Source organism: Macaca nemestrina, chromosome 13 (assembly GCF_043159975.1).
Source record: "Macaca nemestrina isolate mMacNem1 chromosome 13, mMacNem.hap1, whole genome shotgun sequence".
Lineage (NCBI taxonomy): Eukaryota > Metazoa > Chordata > Mammalia > Primates > Cercopithecidae > Macaca > Macaca nemestrina.
Window position 1 is genome coordinate 85182160 of NC_092137.1, and position 17454 is coordinate 85199613.

At 38.6% G+C, this 17454-nt stretch overlaps 1 protein-coding gene across 10 annotated transcripts in view; it reads left to right on the forward strand.

Moving 5' to 3' along the window:
• LOC105465361 (dynein axonemal heavy chain 6) overlaps positions 1–17454 on the forward strand; it is a 383399-nt gene that overhangs the window by 155611 nt on the left and 210334 nt on the right. For all 10 annotated transcript variants that reach the window (XM_011713768.2, XM_011713766.3, XM_011713767.3 and 7 more), the window contains exons 21-23: positions 359–478; positions 11264–11444; positions 16454–16550. In XM_011713768.2, coding sequence (XP_011712070.2) covers positions 359–478; positions 11264–11444; positions 16454–16550 — 398 coding nt within the window. The remainder of the gene's footprint in view (positions 1–358; positions 479–11263; positions 11445–16453; positions 16551–17454) is intronic.

The window sequence follows — 17454 nt, forward strand, 5'->3', positions numbered from 1 at the left end:
TTTTGAGAAACAAAGGCAAGCCCGGGTGATCAAATTGTGTTAAGAAGGTAAAAGTTACCTAATAGTGAGCAGAGAGAGGAGAAGAGTGTCAACTCAAACAAAAACTCGTGCCATTGTTAATTATAGGAACAGCAGAAATTTGGCAATCAGAAGTCCTAGCTGACCTTTGAAAGAACATCGTGGTGCCACAAGGATGTGAATAATGAGGGAAAATTGATGAGTAGGAAACAGTAGGAGGGACTAAGCTATTAATTCAAAGAGTTGACCTTTAAGTAGACACTTAGGATTATGTATCTGAAATAGTACTGAAAGTGCAAATACTCGGTGCTGCATGTGTTTTCTTCCCCTTCCTTTAAAGGTCCTTCTTGATGATAGCACCATCAATGTTGCAACCCTTGCCTCATCACGTTACGTTGGTCCACTGAAAACTCGAGTGGATGAATGGCAAAAACAACTTGCTTTATTTAATCAGACACTGGTGAGTAAGAATAATTTCGATTCATACACTCAGAGAATTGGAGAGTCACAAGGACCTTAGGAATTATTTGTTTCATTATTTAAATACTATATGGTTTTAAAATGTAAGTTTTGGGGCAGAGCAAGATGGTCAAATAGGAACAGCTCCGGTCTCCAACTCCTAGGGCGAACGACACAGAAGACCGATGATTTCTGCATTTTCAACTGAGGTACTGGGTTAATCTCACTAGGGAGTGCCAGACAATCGGTGCTGGTCAGCTGCTGCAGCCCGAACAGCGAGAGCTGAAGCAGGGCGAGGCATCGCCTCACCTGGGAAGCGCAAGGGGAAAGGGAATCCCTTTTCCTAGCCAAGGGAACTGAGACACACAACACCTGGAAAATTGGGTAACTCCCACCCCAATACTGCGCTTTAAGCAAACAGGCACACCAGGAGATTATTCCCACACCTGGCCAGGAGGGTCCCACGCCCACGGAGCCTCCCTCATTGCTAGCACAGCAGTCTGCGATCTCGCGGCAAGGCAGCAGCGAGGCTGGGGGACGGGCACCCACCATTGCTGAGGCTTAAGTAGGTAAACAAAGCCTCTGGGAAGCTCGAACTGGGTGGAGCTCACAGCAGCTCAAGGAAACCTGCCTGTCTCTGTAGACTCCACCTCTGGGGACAGGGCACAGTAAACAACCACAAAAGCAGCAGAAACCTCTGCAGATGCAAACGACTCTGTCTGACAGCTTTGAAGAGAGCAGTGGATCTCCCAACACGGAGGTTGAGTTCTGAGAAGGGACAGACTGCCTGCTCAAGTGGGTCCCTGACCCCTGAGTAGCCTAACTGGGAGACATCCCCCACTAGGGGCAGTCTGACACCCCACACCTCACAGGGTGGAGTACATCCCTGAGAGGAAGCCTCCAAAGCAAGAATCAGACAGATACAATCGCTGTTCAGCAATATTCTATCTTCTGCAGCCTCTGCTGCTAATACCCAGGCAAACGGGGTCTGGAGTGGACCTCAAGTAATCTCCAACAGACCTGCAGCTGAGGGTCCTGACTGTTAGAAGGAAAACTATCAAACAGGAAGGACACCTACACCAAAACCCCATCAGTACGTCACCATCATCATCAAAGACCAGAGGCAGATAAAACCACAAAGATGGGGAAAAACCAGGGCAGAAAAGCTGGAAATTCAAAAAATAAGAGCGCATCTCCCCCGGCAAAGGAGCGCAACTCATCGCCAGCAGTGGATCAAAGCTTGACGGAGAATGACTTTGACTAGATGAGAGAAGAAGGCTTCAGTCCATCAAACTTCTCAGAGCTAAAGGAGGAATTATGTACCCAGTGCAAAGAAACTAAAAATCTTGAAAAAAAAGTGGAAGAATTGATGGCTAGAGTAATTAATGCAGAGAAGGTCATAAACGAAATGAAAGAGATGAAAACCATGACACGAGAAATACGTGACAAATGCACAAACTTCAGTAACCGACTCGATCAACTGGAAGAAAGAGTATCAGCGATTGAGGATCAAATGAACGAAATGAAGCGAGAAGAGAAACCAAAAGAAAAAAGAAGAAGAAGAAATGAACAAAGCCTGCAAGAAGTATGGGATTATGTAAAAAGACAAAATCTACATCTGATTGGGGTGCCTGAAAGTGAGGGGGAAAATGGAACCAAGTTGGAAAACACTCTTCAGGATATCATCCAGGAGAACTTCCCCAACCTAGTAGGGCAGGCCAACATTCAAATCCAGGAAATACAGAGAATGCCACAAAGATACTCCTCGAGAAGAGCAACTCCAAGACACATAATTGCCAGATTCACCAAAGTTGAAATGAAGGAAAAAATCTTAAGGGCAGCCAGAGAGAAAGGTCGGGTTACCCACAAAGGGAAGCCCATCAGACTAACAGCAGATCTTTCGGCAGAAACTCTACAAGCCAAAAGAGAGTGGGGGCCAATATTTAACATTCTTAAAGAAAAGAATTTTAAACCCAGAATTTCATATCCAGCCAAACTAAGTTTCATAAGTGAAGGAGAAATAAAATCCTTTACAGATAAGCAAATGCTTAGAGATTTTGCCACCACTAGGCCTGCCTTACAAGAGACCCTGAAGGAAGCACTAAACATGGAAAGGAACAACCGGTATCAGCCATTGTAAAAACATGCCAAAATGTAAAGGCCATTTAGGCTAGGAAGAACTGCATCAACTAACGAGCAAAATAACCAGTTAATATCATAATGGCAGGATCAAGTTCACACATAACAATATTAACCTTAAATGTAAATGGACTAAATGCTCCAATTAAAAGACACAGACTGGCAAACTGGATAAAGAGTCAAGACCCATCAGTCTGCTGTATTCAGGAGACCCATCTCACACGCAGAGACATACATAGGCTCAAAATAAAGGGATGGAGGAAGATTTACCAAGCAAATGGAGAACAAAAAAAAAGCAGGGATTGCAATACTAGTCTCTGATAAAACAGACTTTAAACCATCAAAGATCAAAAGAGACAAAGAAGGCCATTACATAATGGTAAAAGGATCAATTCAACAGGATGAGCTAACTATCCTAAATATATATGCACCCAATACAGGAGCACCCAGATTCATAAAGCAAGTCCTTAGAGACTTACAAAGAGACTTAGACTCCCATACAATAATAATGGGAGACTTCAACACTCCACTGTCAACATTAGACAGATCAACGAGACAGAAAGTTAACAAGGATATCCAGGAATTGAACTCATCTCTGCAGCAAGCAGACCTAATAGACATCTATAGAACTCTCCACCCCAAATCAACAGAATATACATTCTTCTCAGCACCACATCGCACTTATTCCAAAATTGACCACATAATTGGAAGTAAAGCACTCCTCAGCAAATGTACAAGAACAGAAATTGTAACAAACTGTCTCGCAGACCACAGTGCAAACAAACTACAACTCAGGACTAAGAAACTCAATCAAAACTGCTCAACTACATGGAAACTGAACAACCTGCTCCTGAATGACTACTGGGTACATAATGAAATGAAGGCAGAAATAAAGATGTTCTTTGAAACCAATGAGAACAAAGACACAACATACCAGAATCTCTGGGACACATTTAAAGCAGTGTGTAGAGGGAAATTTATAGCACTAAATGCCCACAAGAGAAAGCAGGAAAGATCTAAAATTGACACTCTAACATCACAATTAAAAGAACTAGAGAAGCAAGAGCAAACGCATTCAAAAGCTAGCAGAAGGCAAGAAATAACTAAGATCAGAGCCGAACTCAAGGAGATAGAGACACAAAAAAACCTCCAAAAAATCAATGAATCCAGGACTTGGTTTTTTGAAAAGATCAACAAAATTGACAGACCGCTAGCAAGACTAATAAAGAAGAAAAGAGAGAAGAATCAAATAGACACAATAAAAAATGATAAAGGGGATATCACCACCAACCCCACAGAAATACAAACTACCATTAGAGAATACTATAAACACCTCTATGCAAATAAACTGGAAAATCTAGAAGAAATGGATAATTTCCTGGACACGTACACTCTTCCAAGACTAAACCAGGAAGAAGTTGAATCCCTGAATAGACCAATAGCAGGCTCTGAAATTGAGGCAATAATTAATAGCCTACCAACCAAAAAAAGTCCAGGACCAGATGGATTCACAGCTGAATTCTACCAGAGGTACAAGGAGGAGCTGGTACCATTCCTTCTGAAACTATTCCAATCAATAGAAAAAGAGGGAATCCTCCCTAACTCATTTTATGAGGCCAACATCATCCTGATACCAAAGCCTGGCAGAGACACAACAGAAAAAGAGAATTTTAGACCAATATCCCTGATGAACATCGATGCAAAAATCCTCAATAAAATACTGGCAAACTGGATTCAGCAGCACATCAAAAAGCTTATCCACCATGATCAAGTGGGCTTCATCCCTGGGATGCAAGGCTGGTTCAACATTCACAAATCAATAAACATAATCCAGCATATAAACAGAACCAAAGACAAGAACCACATGATTATCTCAATAGATGCAGAAAAGGCTTTTGACAAAATTCAACAGCCCTTCATGCTACAAACGCTCAATAAATTCGGTATTGATGGAACATACCTCAAAATAATAAGAGCTATTTATGACAAACCCACAGCCAATATCATACTGAATGGGCAAAAACTGGAAAAATTCCCTTTGAAAACTGGCACAAGACGGGGATGCCCTCTCTCACCACTCCTGTTCAACATAGTGTTGGAAGTTCTGGCTAGGGCAATCAGACAAGAGAAAGAAATCAAGGGTATTCATTTAGGAAAAGAAGAAGTCAAATTGTCCCTCTTTGCAGATGACATGATTGTATATTTAGAAAATCCCATTGTCTCAGCACAAAATCTCCTTAAGCTGATAAGCAACTTCAGCAAAGTCTCAGGATACAAAATTAATGTGCAAAAATCACAAGCATTCGTATACACCAGTAACAGACAAACAGAGAGCCAAATCATGAATGAACTTCCATTCACAATTGCTTCAAAGAGAATAAAATACCTAGGAATCCAACTTACAAGGCATGTAAAGGACCTCTTCAGGGAGAACTACAAACCACTGCTCAGTGAAATAAAAGAGGACACAAACAAATGGAAGAACATGCCATGCTCATGGATAGGAAGAATCAATATCGTGAAAATGGCCATACTGCCCAAGGTTATTTATAGATTCAATGCCATCCCCATCAAGCTACCAACGAGTTTCTTCACAGAATTGGAAAAAACTGCTTTAAAGTTCATATGGAACCAAAAAAGAGCCCGCATCTCCAAGACAATCCTAAGTCAAAAGAACAAAGCTGGAGGCATCACGCTACCTGACTTCAAACTATACTACAAGGCTACAGTAACCAAAACAGCATGGTACTGGTACCAAAACAGAGATATAGAGCAATGGAACAGAACAGAGTCCTCAGAAATAATACCACACATCTACAACCATCTGATCTTTGACAAACCTGAGAAAAACAAGAAATGGGGAAAGGATTTCCTATTTAATAAATTGTGCTGGGAAAATTGGCTAGCCATAAGTAGAAAGCTGAAACTGGATCCTTTCCTTACTCCTTATACGAAAATTAATTCAAGATGGATTAGAGACTTAAATGTTAGACCTAATACCATAAAAACCCTAGAGGAAAACCTAGGTAGTACCATTCAGGACATAGGCATGGGCAAAGACTTCATGTCTAAAACACCAAAAGCAACGGCAGCAAAAGCCAAAATTGACAAATGGGATCTCATTAAACTAAAGAGCTTCTGCACAGCAAAAGAAACTACCATCAGAGTGAACAGGCAACCTACAGAATGGGAGAAAATTTTTGCAATCTACTCATCTGACAAAGGGCTAATATCCAGAACCTACAAAGAATTCAAACAAATTTACAAGAAAAAAACAAACAACCCCATCAAAAAGTGGGCAAAGGATATGAACAGACATTTCTCAAAAGAAGACATTCATACAGCCAACAGACACATGAAAAAATGCTCATCATCACTGGCCATCAGAGAAATGCAAATCAAAACCACAATGAGATACCATCTCACACCAGTTAGAATGGCAATCATTAAAAAGTCAGGAAACAACAGGTGCTGGGAGGATGTGGAGAAATAGGAACACTTTTACACTGTTGGTGGGATTGTAAACTAGTTCAACCATTATGGAAAACAGTATGGCGATTCCTCAAGGATCTAGAACTAGATGTACCATATGACCCAGCCATCCCATTACTGGGTATATACCCAAAGGATTATAAATCATGCTGCTCTAAAGACACATGCACACGTATGTTTATTGCGGCACTATTCACAATAGCAAAGACTTAGAATCAACCCAAATGTCCATCAGTGACAGACTGGATTAAGAAAATGTGGCACATATACACCATGGAATACTATGCAGCCATAAAAAAGGATGACTTTGTGTCCTTCGTAGGGACATGGATGCAGCTGGAAACCATCATTCTTAGCAAACTATCACAAGAACAGAAAACCAAACACCGCATGTTCTCACTCATAGGTGGGAACTGAACAATGAGATCACTTGGACTCGGGAAGGGGAACATCACACACCGGGACCTATCATGGGGAGGGGGGAGGGGGGAGGGAATGCATTGGGAGTTATACCTGATGTAAATGACGACTTGATGGGTGCTGACGAGTTGATGGGTGCAGCACAGCAACATGGCACGAGTATACATATGTAACAAACCTGCACGTTATGCGCATGTACCCTAGAACTTAAAGTATAATAATAATTAAAAAAAAAGAAATAAAATGTAAGTTTTAATTGTGGACATTTTATTGTGTTTAGAATGTAAGGGAAATGCACAGATATTGAGCTCTTCTTTACATAATTATACAGCTTAATGATTTTACCATCGCCCTTGCATAGGTATACTTCAATCATATTGTAGATTTGGTTCCAAACCACCATGATAACCCAAACGTTGCAATAAAGAAATTTTGCCACATGAATTTTTTTGTTTCAAAGAACATATAAAAGTTATGTTGAATTGGGAATACATGGACACAAAGATAGAAACAATAGCCACTGGAGACTACTAAAGAGGGGAGAGAGGAAAGGTGCAAGGGTGGAAAAACTACCTATTGGATACTATGCTCACTCTCTGAATGACAAGATCATTCATACCTCAAACCTCGGCATTACACAGCATACCCATTTAACAAACCTGCACATGTAACCCCTGAATCTAAAATATAAGTTGAAATTATTTTTTAAAAAGTTATGTTTATACTGTACTGTAGTCCATTAAGTGTGCTATATTGTGCTATATTGCTAAAAAATGCTAATGATTATCTGAGCCTTCAGTGACTCATCATCTTTTGGCTGGTGGAAGATCTTGCCTCAATGTTGATGGGTGGCTGCTGAAGGTTGGGGGTGCTGTGGCAATTTCCTAAAATAAGACAACAATGAAGTTTGCCACATTCATCGACTCTTCCTTCTATTAAAAAAAAATCTTTGTAGCATGTAATATTTTATAGCATTTTACCCATGACAGAACTTCTTTCAAAATTGGAGTCAGTGTTCTCAAGCCCTACTTCTGCTTTATCAGCTATGTTTATGTAATATCCTAAATCCTTTGTTGTCATTTCAACAATGTTTATAGCATTTTCCCCAGGAGTAGATTCCATCTCAAGAAACCACTTTCTTTGCTCATCCGTAAGAAGTGAGTCCTCATCTGTTCAAATTTTATCATGAGATTGCAGCAATTCAGTTACATCTTCAGGCTCCACTTCTAATTCTAGTTCTCCTGCTATTTCCACCACATCTGCTGTTGTTTCCTCCACTGAAGTCTTGAATCCCTCAAAGTCACCTATGAGGGTTGGGGTCAACTTCTTCCAAACTCCTATTAGTGTTGATATTTTGACCTCCTCCCATGAATGACAAATATTTTCAGTGGCATCTAGAATGGTGACTCCTTTCCAGAGGGTTTTTTAATTCACTTTTCCCAGATCCATCAGAGGAATTACTATCTGTGGCAGATATAGCCTTACAAAATGTATTTCTTAAATAATAAGATTTTCAAGTTGAAAGTACTCCTTAATCCATGGGCTGCAGAATGGATGTTGTGTTAGCAGACGTGAAAACAATGTAAATCTCCTTGTACATCTTCGTAAGAGCTCTTGGGTTACCAGGTCCATTGTCAATGAACAGTAGTATTTTGAAAGAAGCCTTTTCTTCTGAGCAGTAGGTCTCAACAGTAGGCTTAAAATATTCAGTAAATCATGCTGTAAACAGATGTGCTGTCACACAGGCTTTGTTGTTTCATTTTTAGAGCACAGGCAGAGTAGATTTGGCATAATTCTTAAGGGCCTTGAGATTTTTTGAATGGTAAATGAACATTGGTTTTAACTCAAAGTCACCAGCTGCATTTATCCCTAACATGAGTCAGCCTGTCCTTTGAATCTTTGAAGCCAGGCATTGACTTATCTTCATTAGCTATAAAAGTCCTACATGGCATCTTCTTCTAATAGAAGGCTATTTTGTCTTCATTGAAAACCTGTTGTTGAGAGTAGCCACCTTCATCAATGATCTTAGCTAAATCCTCTGGATAACTTGCTGCAGCTTCATCAGCACTTGCTGCTTCACCTTGCACTTTTATGTTACAGCGATAGCTTCTTTCAATCTCATGAATCAACCTCTGCTACCTTCAAACTTTACTTCCACAGCTTCCTCACCTCTCTTAGCCTTTTTAAAATTGAAAACAGTTAGAGTCTTGCCTCAGACTAGGCTTTAGCTTAAGGGAATGTTATGGTTGGTTTGATCTTCTATTCAAACCACTCAAACTTTCTCCAAATCTGAAATAGGGTTTTGGCTTTTTATCATTTGTGTCTTCACTGAAGTTGCATTTTTAATTTCCTTCAAGAACTTTTCCTTTGCATTCACAACTGTCTTAATTGTTCCGTGCAAGAGGCTAAGCTTTTGGCCTATCTTGGCTTTTGACATGCCTTCTTAACTAAGTTTAATCATTTCTAACTTTTGATTTAAATTGAGAGACATGTGACTGTTCCTTTCACTTGGACACTTAAAGGCCATTGTAGTGTTATTAATTGGCCTAATTTCAATATTGTTGTGTCTCAGGGAATGACAGGGGGCAGTGAGGAGAAGAAATGAGATAGGGGAACAGGGGAACAGCCAGTCAGTGGAGCAGACAGAACATAGATAATACTTATCAATTAAGTTTGCCATCTTATATAAGCATGGTTCATGGCACCCCAAAACAATTATAATCATAACATCAAAGATTACTGATCACAGATCACCATAACAGATATAATAATAATAATGTTTAATAATAATATTTTTAATATTGCAAGAATTATCAAAATGTGACCCAGAGACAGAGTAAGCACATGTTGTTGGGAAAATGGCATGAATTAACTTTTTGATGCAGGGTTCCCACAAAACTTCAATTTATAAAAACTGCAGTATCTGCAAAGTGCAGTAAAGTGAAGCACAATAAAACAAAGCATGCCTGTATTATCATTTTGCTGTGAAACAAATACTACAAACTTAAGCAATACCTTTGTTATCTCACAGTTTCTGTGGCTCAGGAGTTCAGGCATGGTTTAACTGAGGCCTCTTGCTCAGGGTCTAACAAGGTTGCAATTAAGATGTCAGCCAGACTGGGTTCTCATCAGAAGTTTAACCGAGGAATGATCCACTTCCAAGCTCACTCAGTTGTTGGCAGAATTAATTTTCTGGGAATTCTTGGGCTAAGGGCTTCAATCTCTTGCTGGCTCTCAGCTGGAGGCCATCCTCAGCTCCTAGATGTTGCCCACATTTTTTTCTTTATGTGACCATGACCATTGGCTGCATCAATCTAGCAAGGAAGAAAAAGATCCTAGCAAGATGACTATTACAGTCTTATATAACATAAACACAATTATGTACATTCTGTTACCTTTGCCACATCCCATATGCCTGGGAACAAGTCACAGATGGCACCCACACTCAAGGGGAGAGGATTACACAGGAATGTGAATGCCACATCTTGGGGGCCACCTTATGAGTCTTGCTACAACGACTTTATATTTACTGGAAGAATGCTCATTGTTGCTTGAAGTCTCCTTGGAATCTCTCCTTGTGGTGCACATGCCCTTTTGATTTTTTTCCACCTTTGATTGTCCCATAGCAAAACAAAAAACCCACTTACACTAATCTCACTTTGTTCCCATCCAATCTCTTTCTTAGACTTCAGATATTTAGCTTGACTTAATTATGTTTAGGTTTCTAGACATTCTAATATGAGAAGTTATCTATGAAATAATAAAGGCAGTAAGAGGGAAAAGATAACTTGTGCCAACTTTGTTTCAAAGAGAACTTTCTCAGAAATTCATCTTCTTCAACCAACCACATTGTCTGAGTCCTGTCCAGCCTCCTGGACTGATGGCTGAGCCCTGTGAAGGGAGGGACTACAGATCAAAGTCAAAGGGGACATTTTCATAGAAGGTCCCTGAAAGAAACCTAAGCTGAATAGTGAAGACCCCCCAGAGAATGAATTGCTTGGAAAGTGTGAGACCTAAGACAAACCAGGAAGTGGTTGTGACATTTGGGCTTACTCTCAAACCTAGAGTGAGAAGTGAGGAACTCTTTCATGGATTTTGGGCGCACACATGCAGTAATAGCAGGAGGCACAGAGGACAGGTGAGATCTATGGACATTTAATTTCTGACCCTGTATTTCTGATTTCTTTTATTAACAGTGACTTGTCTAAAAGCAGAGGGAATACATGATTTTCGTCTTCCAGTCTTCTATATTTACCACATATGCTGTCATGAGCAGGGTTTTTTTTTTTTAAATTTTCATTATTTAAAGAAAGGTAAAGGAAGAATTAACACATGATTGAGATAAAAGAAAAAAAACAACCTTTTTTTCATGAAAATCTTGTTTATGTTTGAAAATGGTCACCAGACTTTCCTTTTCCCTTCACATCTCCTTGCGTAAGCATCATGCTGCCCCCTGAATCTCTCCTGTGAGTAATTTTAATCATGTTTCTCTGGAACCATTCTGGTAACCACATGGAAGACCCATTAGAACTCTGCTCAGTAGACAGTGGGATGAAATCAGACTAAGGTTAATCTTGGACCTTGTAAGGAATTTAATTTCAAACGACCTGTGAGGAGTCATAACACGACCCTCAAGGAAAAAGATACAGTGATTCCCTGTGTCATGATTTTTACTGTAACCATATGTTTTTAATTGGGGAATTAAAATTTGACAATGTCCATATTTTTCTCCTAGGAAGAGTGGCTGACCTGCCAAAGAAACTGGCTCTACCTAGAAAGTATTTTCAGTGCTCCAGATATTCAGAGGCAATTGCCTGCAGAGTCCAAGATGTTCCTTCAGGTGGACAAGTCGTGGAAAGAAATCATGAGAAAGGTGAATCGGCTGCCTAATGCTCTTCGAGCCGCTACTCAGCCAGGTATGAAACAAAATTCCAAACAAGCAAAAAGACTACAATCACCTAAAATGTTTCTCTGGGAACCTAATAACATGTGGTCCATTCAACCCTTGATTCTAGTCAGTATGGACAAATAGGAATCCTTGCATCTGACACACTTGCTAAGCAATGTCAATGGAACACTGGACTTTTTTATTATTATTTCTTAGCTTAGTTTATAGTTTTGGAAAAGGAGAATCTGTCTATTTTTGCTGTTTTTCTGATTTGGGGATGTTGCTTCAGTGTATCAGTGATGTTTTCATCTCAGAATTTTGACAACGAGACAAATATTTGCCTTCGGTTGACATATTCTGTTAAAGCTCCTCCACAGATTTATAGCCACAAAAATGTCCGCACCTTATTTTTAATGAATTCATCAAAACTAGTTCAAAATATTACCACTTATTGCATTTCTAGTCTCAAGGTTGAAATGTGTTTTAATAAGTTCCATTTCTGTGGATGTGGAATCAGAGTCTTTCAGGGTGCACATATGTGGCTGTTGAACTTTATGCTTAAAGTAAAAGCCTTGGCAAGCTTGCCTGTTGTTCAGGAAATAGCAGCACGTGGCCCATCCTGGTAAATATCCTCAGACAGCTTCCCTGCAGTTTTCTGGGCTGCACCCTTTCCCCCAAAACTCTGACATAAGACAGAAATGGAAAAGAAATGTTATGTGGAATAATAGAATTGAAAACTCTTTGGGTCTTTTCAAGGCGACCAACATGCCTTGGCTCATGGTCTTCTTCCAGCCTGTAATCTCAGCACACTGGCCTCTGTTTATGTCATTATATCCCCTTATCAGCCTCTGACCTTCCTGCCTTCTGCTTGTAATGGCCCATGTATGATCAATCAGTCCACCAGATGATCCAGGACAGTCTCTCCATCCATGATCCTTAACTTAATCACATCAGCAAAGTTCTTTTCCATGTATACTAACATATTCACAGGTTTGGGGGATTAGGACATGAACATCTCTAGGGGGCCATTATTCTGTCTACTGCACTCACTTGTCATGTTGAAACATTTTGCTGTGAAAACTAATATGTTAGATTACAGAGTGCTGTCCCAGGCCCTACTAGACTTGTTATAAAATATAACTTCTGAAATGAAAAAAAATCTGATTCAAAAATACATCTGCTCCTAAGGATGTAATATAAGAATAGAGACTTGTATAGATCATTTCAGGGAATGATAAAGCTATGAAGAAAAATAAAGTAGGGTAAATGGGTGTGAGAAAGAGAGAGAGAGAGAGAGAGAGAGAGAGAGAGAGAGAGAGAGAGTGTGTGTGTGTGTGTGTGACAGAAGGCTTTTTGGATAAAGTGACTTTTGAGCAGAAACCTGCAGGAATGAGGGAGTGAGTCATGTATGTGATCAAAGGGAACATTGTTAAAGGAGGAGGGAAGATTAAAGGCAAGGCTCCCAAAGCGAGTGCATGCTTCACATGCCCAATTGTTTGCAAGGAAGCCAATGCAAACTGAAGTTGAATGCAGAAGAAGGGCTTAGGAGGTGAAGCAAGAGAGGCAAGAGTGTTTAGGTGGGGGACTGGGCATCAGACTGGGTCATTGATTACATAGAGCCTTGGAAACCATGATCAAGACTGTGGATTTGATTCTTGGGCAGGTGGGGACACCAGCTACTATGATAAACACCAAAACTACAAAGATAAACAAGACATGGATCTTATTCCTTAAGGAGCTGTAGTTTAGTGATAAAGAAATAGTATCCTATCACCACAATTTTGGCATTTAAAGATGGCAGAGGATACAGAAAAGATGCCAGTAAGAAAGTGACAGACAGTGAGTAGGTATAGAGACTGGCTTGGTTTGGAGAGTCAAGGAGAAGGCAACTGCTTGGCTTTGGTTTTGTTCTCCTAGCCCCCCAAAAGTGGGATATACCAGCTAAAAATGTTTCATATTAAATATACTTGTTCATACTTGGTAAATACTTGATATTATTATTAAAGGTAATAGTTAAAGTTCTTAGTCAATTCCCCCCCATTTTAAAGTAATAGAACTTTCCTTTATCAAATAATACCAAAGCTTTTAAAATCTTAACAGTATATTTTACTTTTACTTAAAATTATCTCTTTATTTTTCAGTTAACTTGGTACCTTTTATTGAAAAGACCATACCACTGCCATTGCATTTTATTTATTTATTTATTTATTTTTATTTCAATAGGTTTTGGGGAAATGGGTGGCATATGGTTCTATGAATAAGTTCTTTAGTGGTGATTTCTGAAATTTTGGTGCACTCACCACCCGAGCAGTGTACACTGTACCCAGTGTGTAGTCTTTTATCCTTTTATCCCTCAGCTCCCTCCCATCCTTTCCCCCACTTGCCTAAGTCCATTGTATCATTCTTACACTTTTGTGTCCTCATAGCTTAACTCCCACTTATGAGTAAGAACATATGATGCTTGGTTTTCCATTCCATTCACTTGGAATAATGGTCTCCAAATCAATCCAGGTTGCTGCAAATGCCATTATCTCATTCCTTTTTATGGCTGAGGTAGTATGCCATGGTATATCTAGACACATTTTCTTTATCCAGTCATTGATTGATGGGCATTGGGGCTGGTTCCATATTTTTGCAATTGTAAATTGTGCTGTTATAAATATGTGTGCACAAGAATCTTTTTTATATAATGACTTCTTTTCTTCTGGGTAGATACCCAGTAATGGGATTGCTGGATCAAATGGTAGATCTACTTTTTAGTTATTTAAGGATTCACTACACTGTTTTCCATAGTGGTTGTCTTAGTTTACGTTCCCACCAGCGGTGTAAAAGTATTCCCTTTCCACCACATCTACACCAACATCTATTATTTTTTTATTATAGCCATTCTTGAAGGAGGAGGGTGGTATCGCATTGTGGTTTTGATTTGCATTTCCCTGATCATTAGTGGTGTTGAGCAGTTTTCATGTTTGTAGGCCATTTGTATACCTTCTTTTGAGAATTGTCTATTCACATCCTTAGCTCACTTTTTGAAGAGATTGTTTGCTTTTTTCTTGCTGATTTGTTTGAGTTCCTTGCAGGCTCTGGATATTAGTCCTTTGCCAGAGGTCCAGATTGTGAAGATTTTCTCCCACTCCGTGAGTTGTCTGTTTACTCTGCTTATTGTTTCTTTTGCTACGCAGAAGCTTTTTAGTTTAAGTCCCATCTATTTATCTCTGTTTTTGTTGCATTTGCTTTTGGGTTTTGGTCATGAAGTTTTTGCCTAAGCCAATGTCAAGAGGGGTTTTCCAATATTATCTTCCAGAATTGTTATGGTTTCAGGTCTTAGATTTAAGTCTTTGATCCATCTTGATTTGATTTTTAGGTGAGAGATGAAGATCCAGTTTCGTTCTTCTACATGTGGCTTGCCAGTTATCCCAGCACCATTTGTTGAATAGGGTGTCCTTTCCCCACTTTATGTTTTTGTTTTCTTTGTCGAAGATCAGATGGCTATAAGTATTTTGCTTTATTTCCAGATTCTCTATTCTGTTCCATTGGCCTAAGTGCCTATTTTTATACCAGTACCCTACTGTTTTGGTGACTATGGCCTTGTAGTGTAGTTTAAAGTCAGGTAATGTGATGCCTCAAGATTTGTTCTTTTTGCTTAATCATGCTTTGGCTATGTGGGCTCTTTTTTTGGTTCCATGTGAAATTTAGAATTTTTTTTTCTAACTCTGTGAAGAATTATGGTGTTATTTTTATGACAATTGCACTGAGTTTATAGATTGCTTATGGCAGTATGGTCATTTTCACAATATTGATTCTACCCATTCATGAGCATAGGATGTGTTTCCATTTGTCTGTGTTGTAGGATTTTTTTCAGCAGTGTTTTGTAGTTTTCTTTGTAGAGGTCTTTCACCTCCTTGGTTAGGTGTATTTCTAAGTAATTTTTTTTTTTGCAGCTTTTTTTTTTTTGCATCTATTGTAAAAGGGGTTGAGTTCTTGATTTGATTTTCAACTTGGTCACTGTTAGTGTATAGCAGAGCTACTGATTTGTGTACATTAATTTTGTATCCTGAAATTTTGCTGAATTCATTGATCAGCTCTAGGAGCTTTTTGGATGAGTCTTTAGGGTTATTTATTTCCATGTATTTGTATGGTTTTGAGGATTCCTTTTGGAGTTGATTTCCAATTTTATTCCATTGTGGTCTGAGAGAGTACTTGCTATAATTTTGATTTTCTTAAATTTATTAGGACTTGTTTTGTGGCTTATCATATGGCCTATTTTGGAGACTATTCTGTACTGATGAATAGAATGTATATTCTGCATTTGTTGGGTAGAATGTTCTGTAAATATCTGTTGAGTCCATTTGTTCTAGGGTATAGTTTAAGTTGTTTCTTTGTTGACTTTCAGGCTTGATGACCTGTCTAGTGCTGTCAGTGGAGTATTGAAGTCCCCTACTATTATTGTGTTGCTGTCTATCTCATTTCTAAGGTCTGGTATTAATTGTTTTATAAATTTATAAATTCGAGAACTCCAGTTTTAGGTGCATATATATTTAGAACTGTGATATTTTCTTGTTGGAAAAGTCCTTTTATCTTTATATGATATCCTTCTTTGTCTTTTTTAACTGTTGTTGCCTAAAAATTTGTTTTGTCTTAAATAAGAATAGCTATTCCTGCCCACTTTTGATGTCCATTTGCATGGAATATCTTTTTCCACCCCTTTACCTTAACTTTATGTGAGTCCTTATGTGTTAGGTGAGTCTCTTGAAGACGCAGTTACTGTCTAGACATCCAGATTGGTAAACGAGGAGTCAAACTGTCAGCGTTTGCTGATGATATGATTGTAATTTTTTTATTGCCTTTGCAATTCCGTGACTCGTTTTAACTTTAGATTTGGATAACTCAAAACATATTTTTATGAGAGCTTTATTAAATAGTCTTCTAGGGAGAAGATTCATAAATTGATTACATTTTAAAGTGATATTTTTTTTCAGAAAACAATTTGATTTTAACACAGTTTTACCAATACTTTTTTTTTTTTTTAATGAACAGGACTTCTGGAAACTTTTCAAAACAATAATGCATTACTTGACCAAATTCAGAAGTGCCTAGAGGCATACTTAGAATCAAAAAGAGTTATCTTTCCAAGGTAAGTTTATAAAGCAACCTAAGATATTTTTTAGTAGTTATGACTGTCAATCAAGTTGAGGTTATAGTTATAACCTCAAAGCATCAAGGAACTAGAGAAAGAAACAAAAAAGATCTATGATAATGAAAATCCAACTAGTTATCATAATTGGGGAGTATAAGTCTCAAGGATAAAATACAATATTCAATAAATAGTTAAGTGGGTAAGTAAGATACTGAAACAATTTTTTTTAATTTTAACTTTTTTAGTATATCATAGGTGTGTTATGGGGTACATAACATGTTTTGACATAGGCGTGTAATACATAATAATCACATCATGTAAAATGAGGTATCCATCCCCTCAAGCATTTATCCTTTGTGTTACAATCGAGTTATATTCTTTCAGTTATTTTTAAATGTACAATTAAATTATTATTGACTATTAAATTATTATTGATTATTAAATTATTATTGACTATAGTCAATCTGTTGTACTATCAAATACTAAGTCTTATTCATGCTTCCTATTTTTTGTACCCATTAAATATCCCCACCTCCCCATCCCCAACCCTTCCACTACCCTTCCCAGCCTCTGGTAACCATCCTTCTACTCTCTGTCTCCATGAGTTCAATTGTTTCAATTTTTAGGTCCCACAAATTGAAATGATTCTTGATCACCCCATTGTTTTACTGTTTCATTGTTGAATGAATATGTGTGCCTGTTGCATGTGTGTATATGTGCACAATGTGTGTGTAAAAGGTTAAGAGAGACTGGTGTTACCTGAGCAATTTTCTTTAGGTTAATTGGTGGGGATGCATGTTAAGCTCTCCAAGACGCCTAGTCTTGAGGAGAGTGAACCACACCCTTTCTCATGGGCATAGCAAGCACCCTTAGCACATCTCTGTACCAAAAAATATTCTTA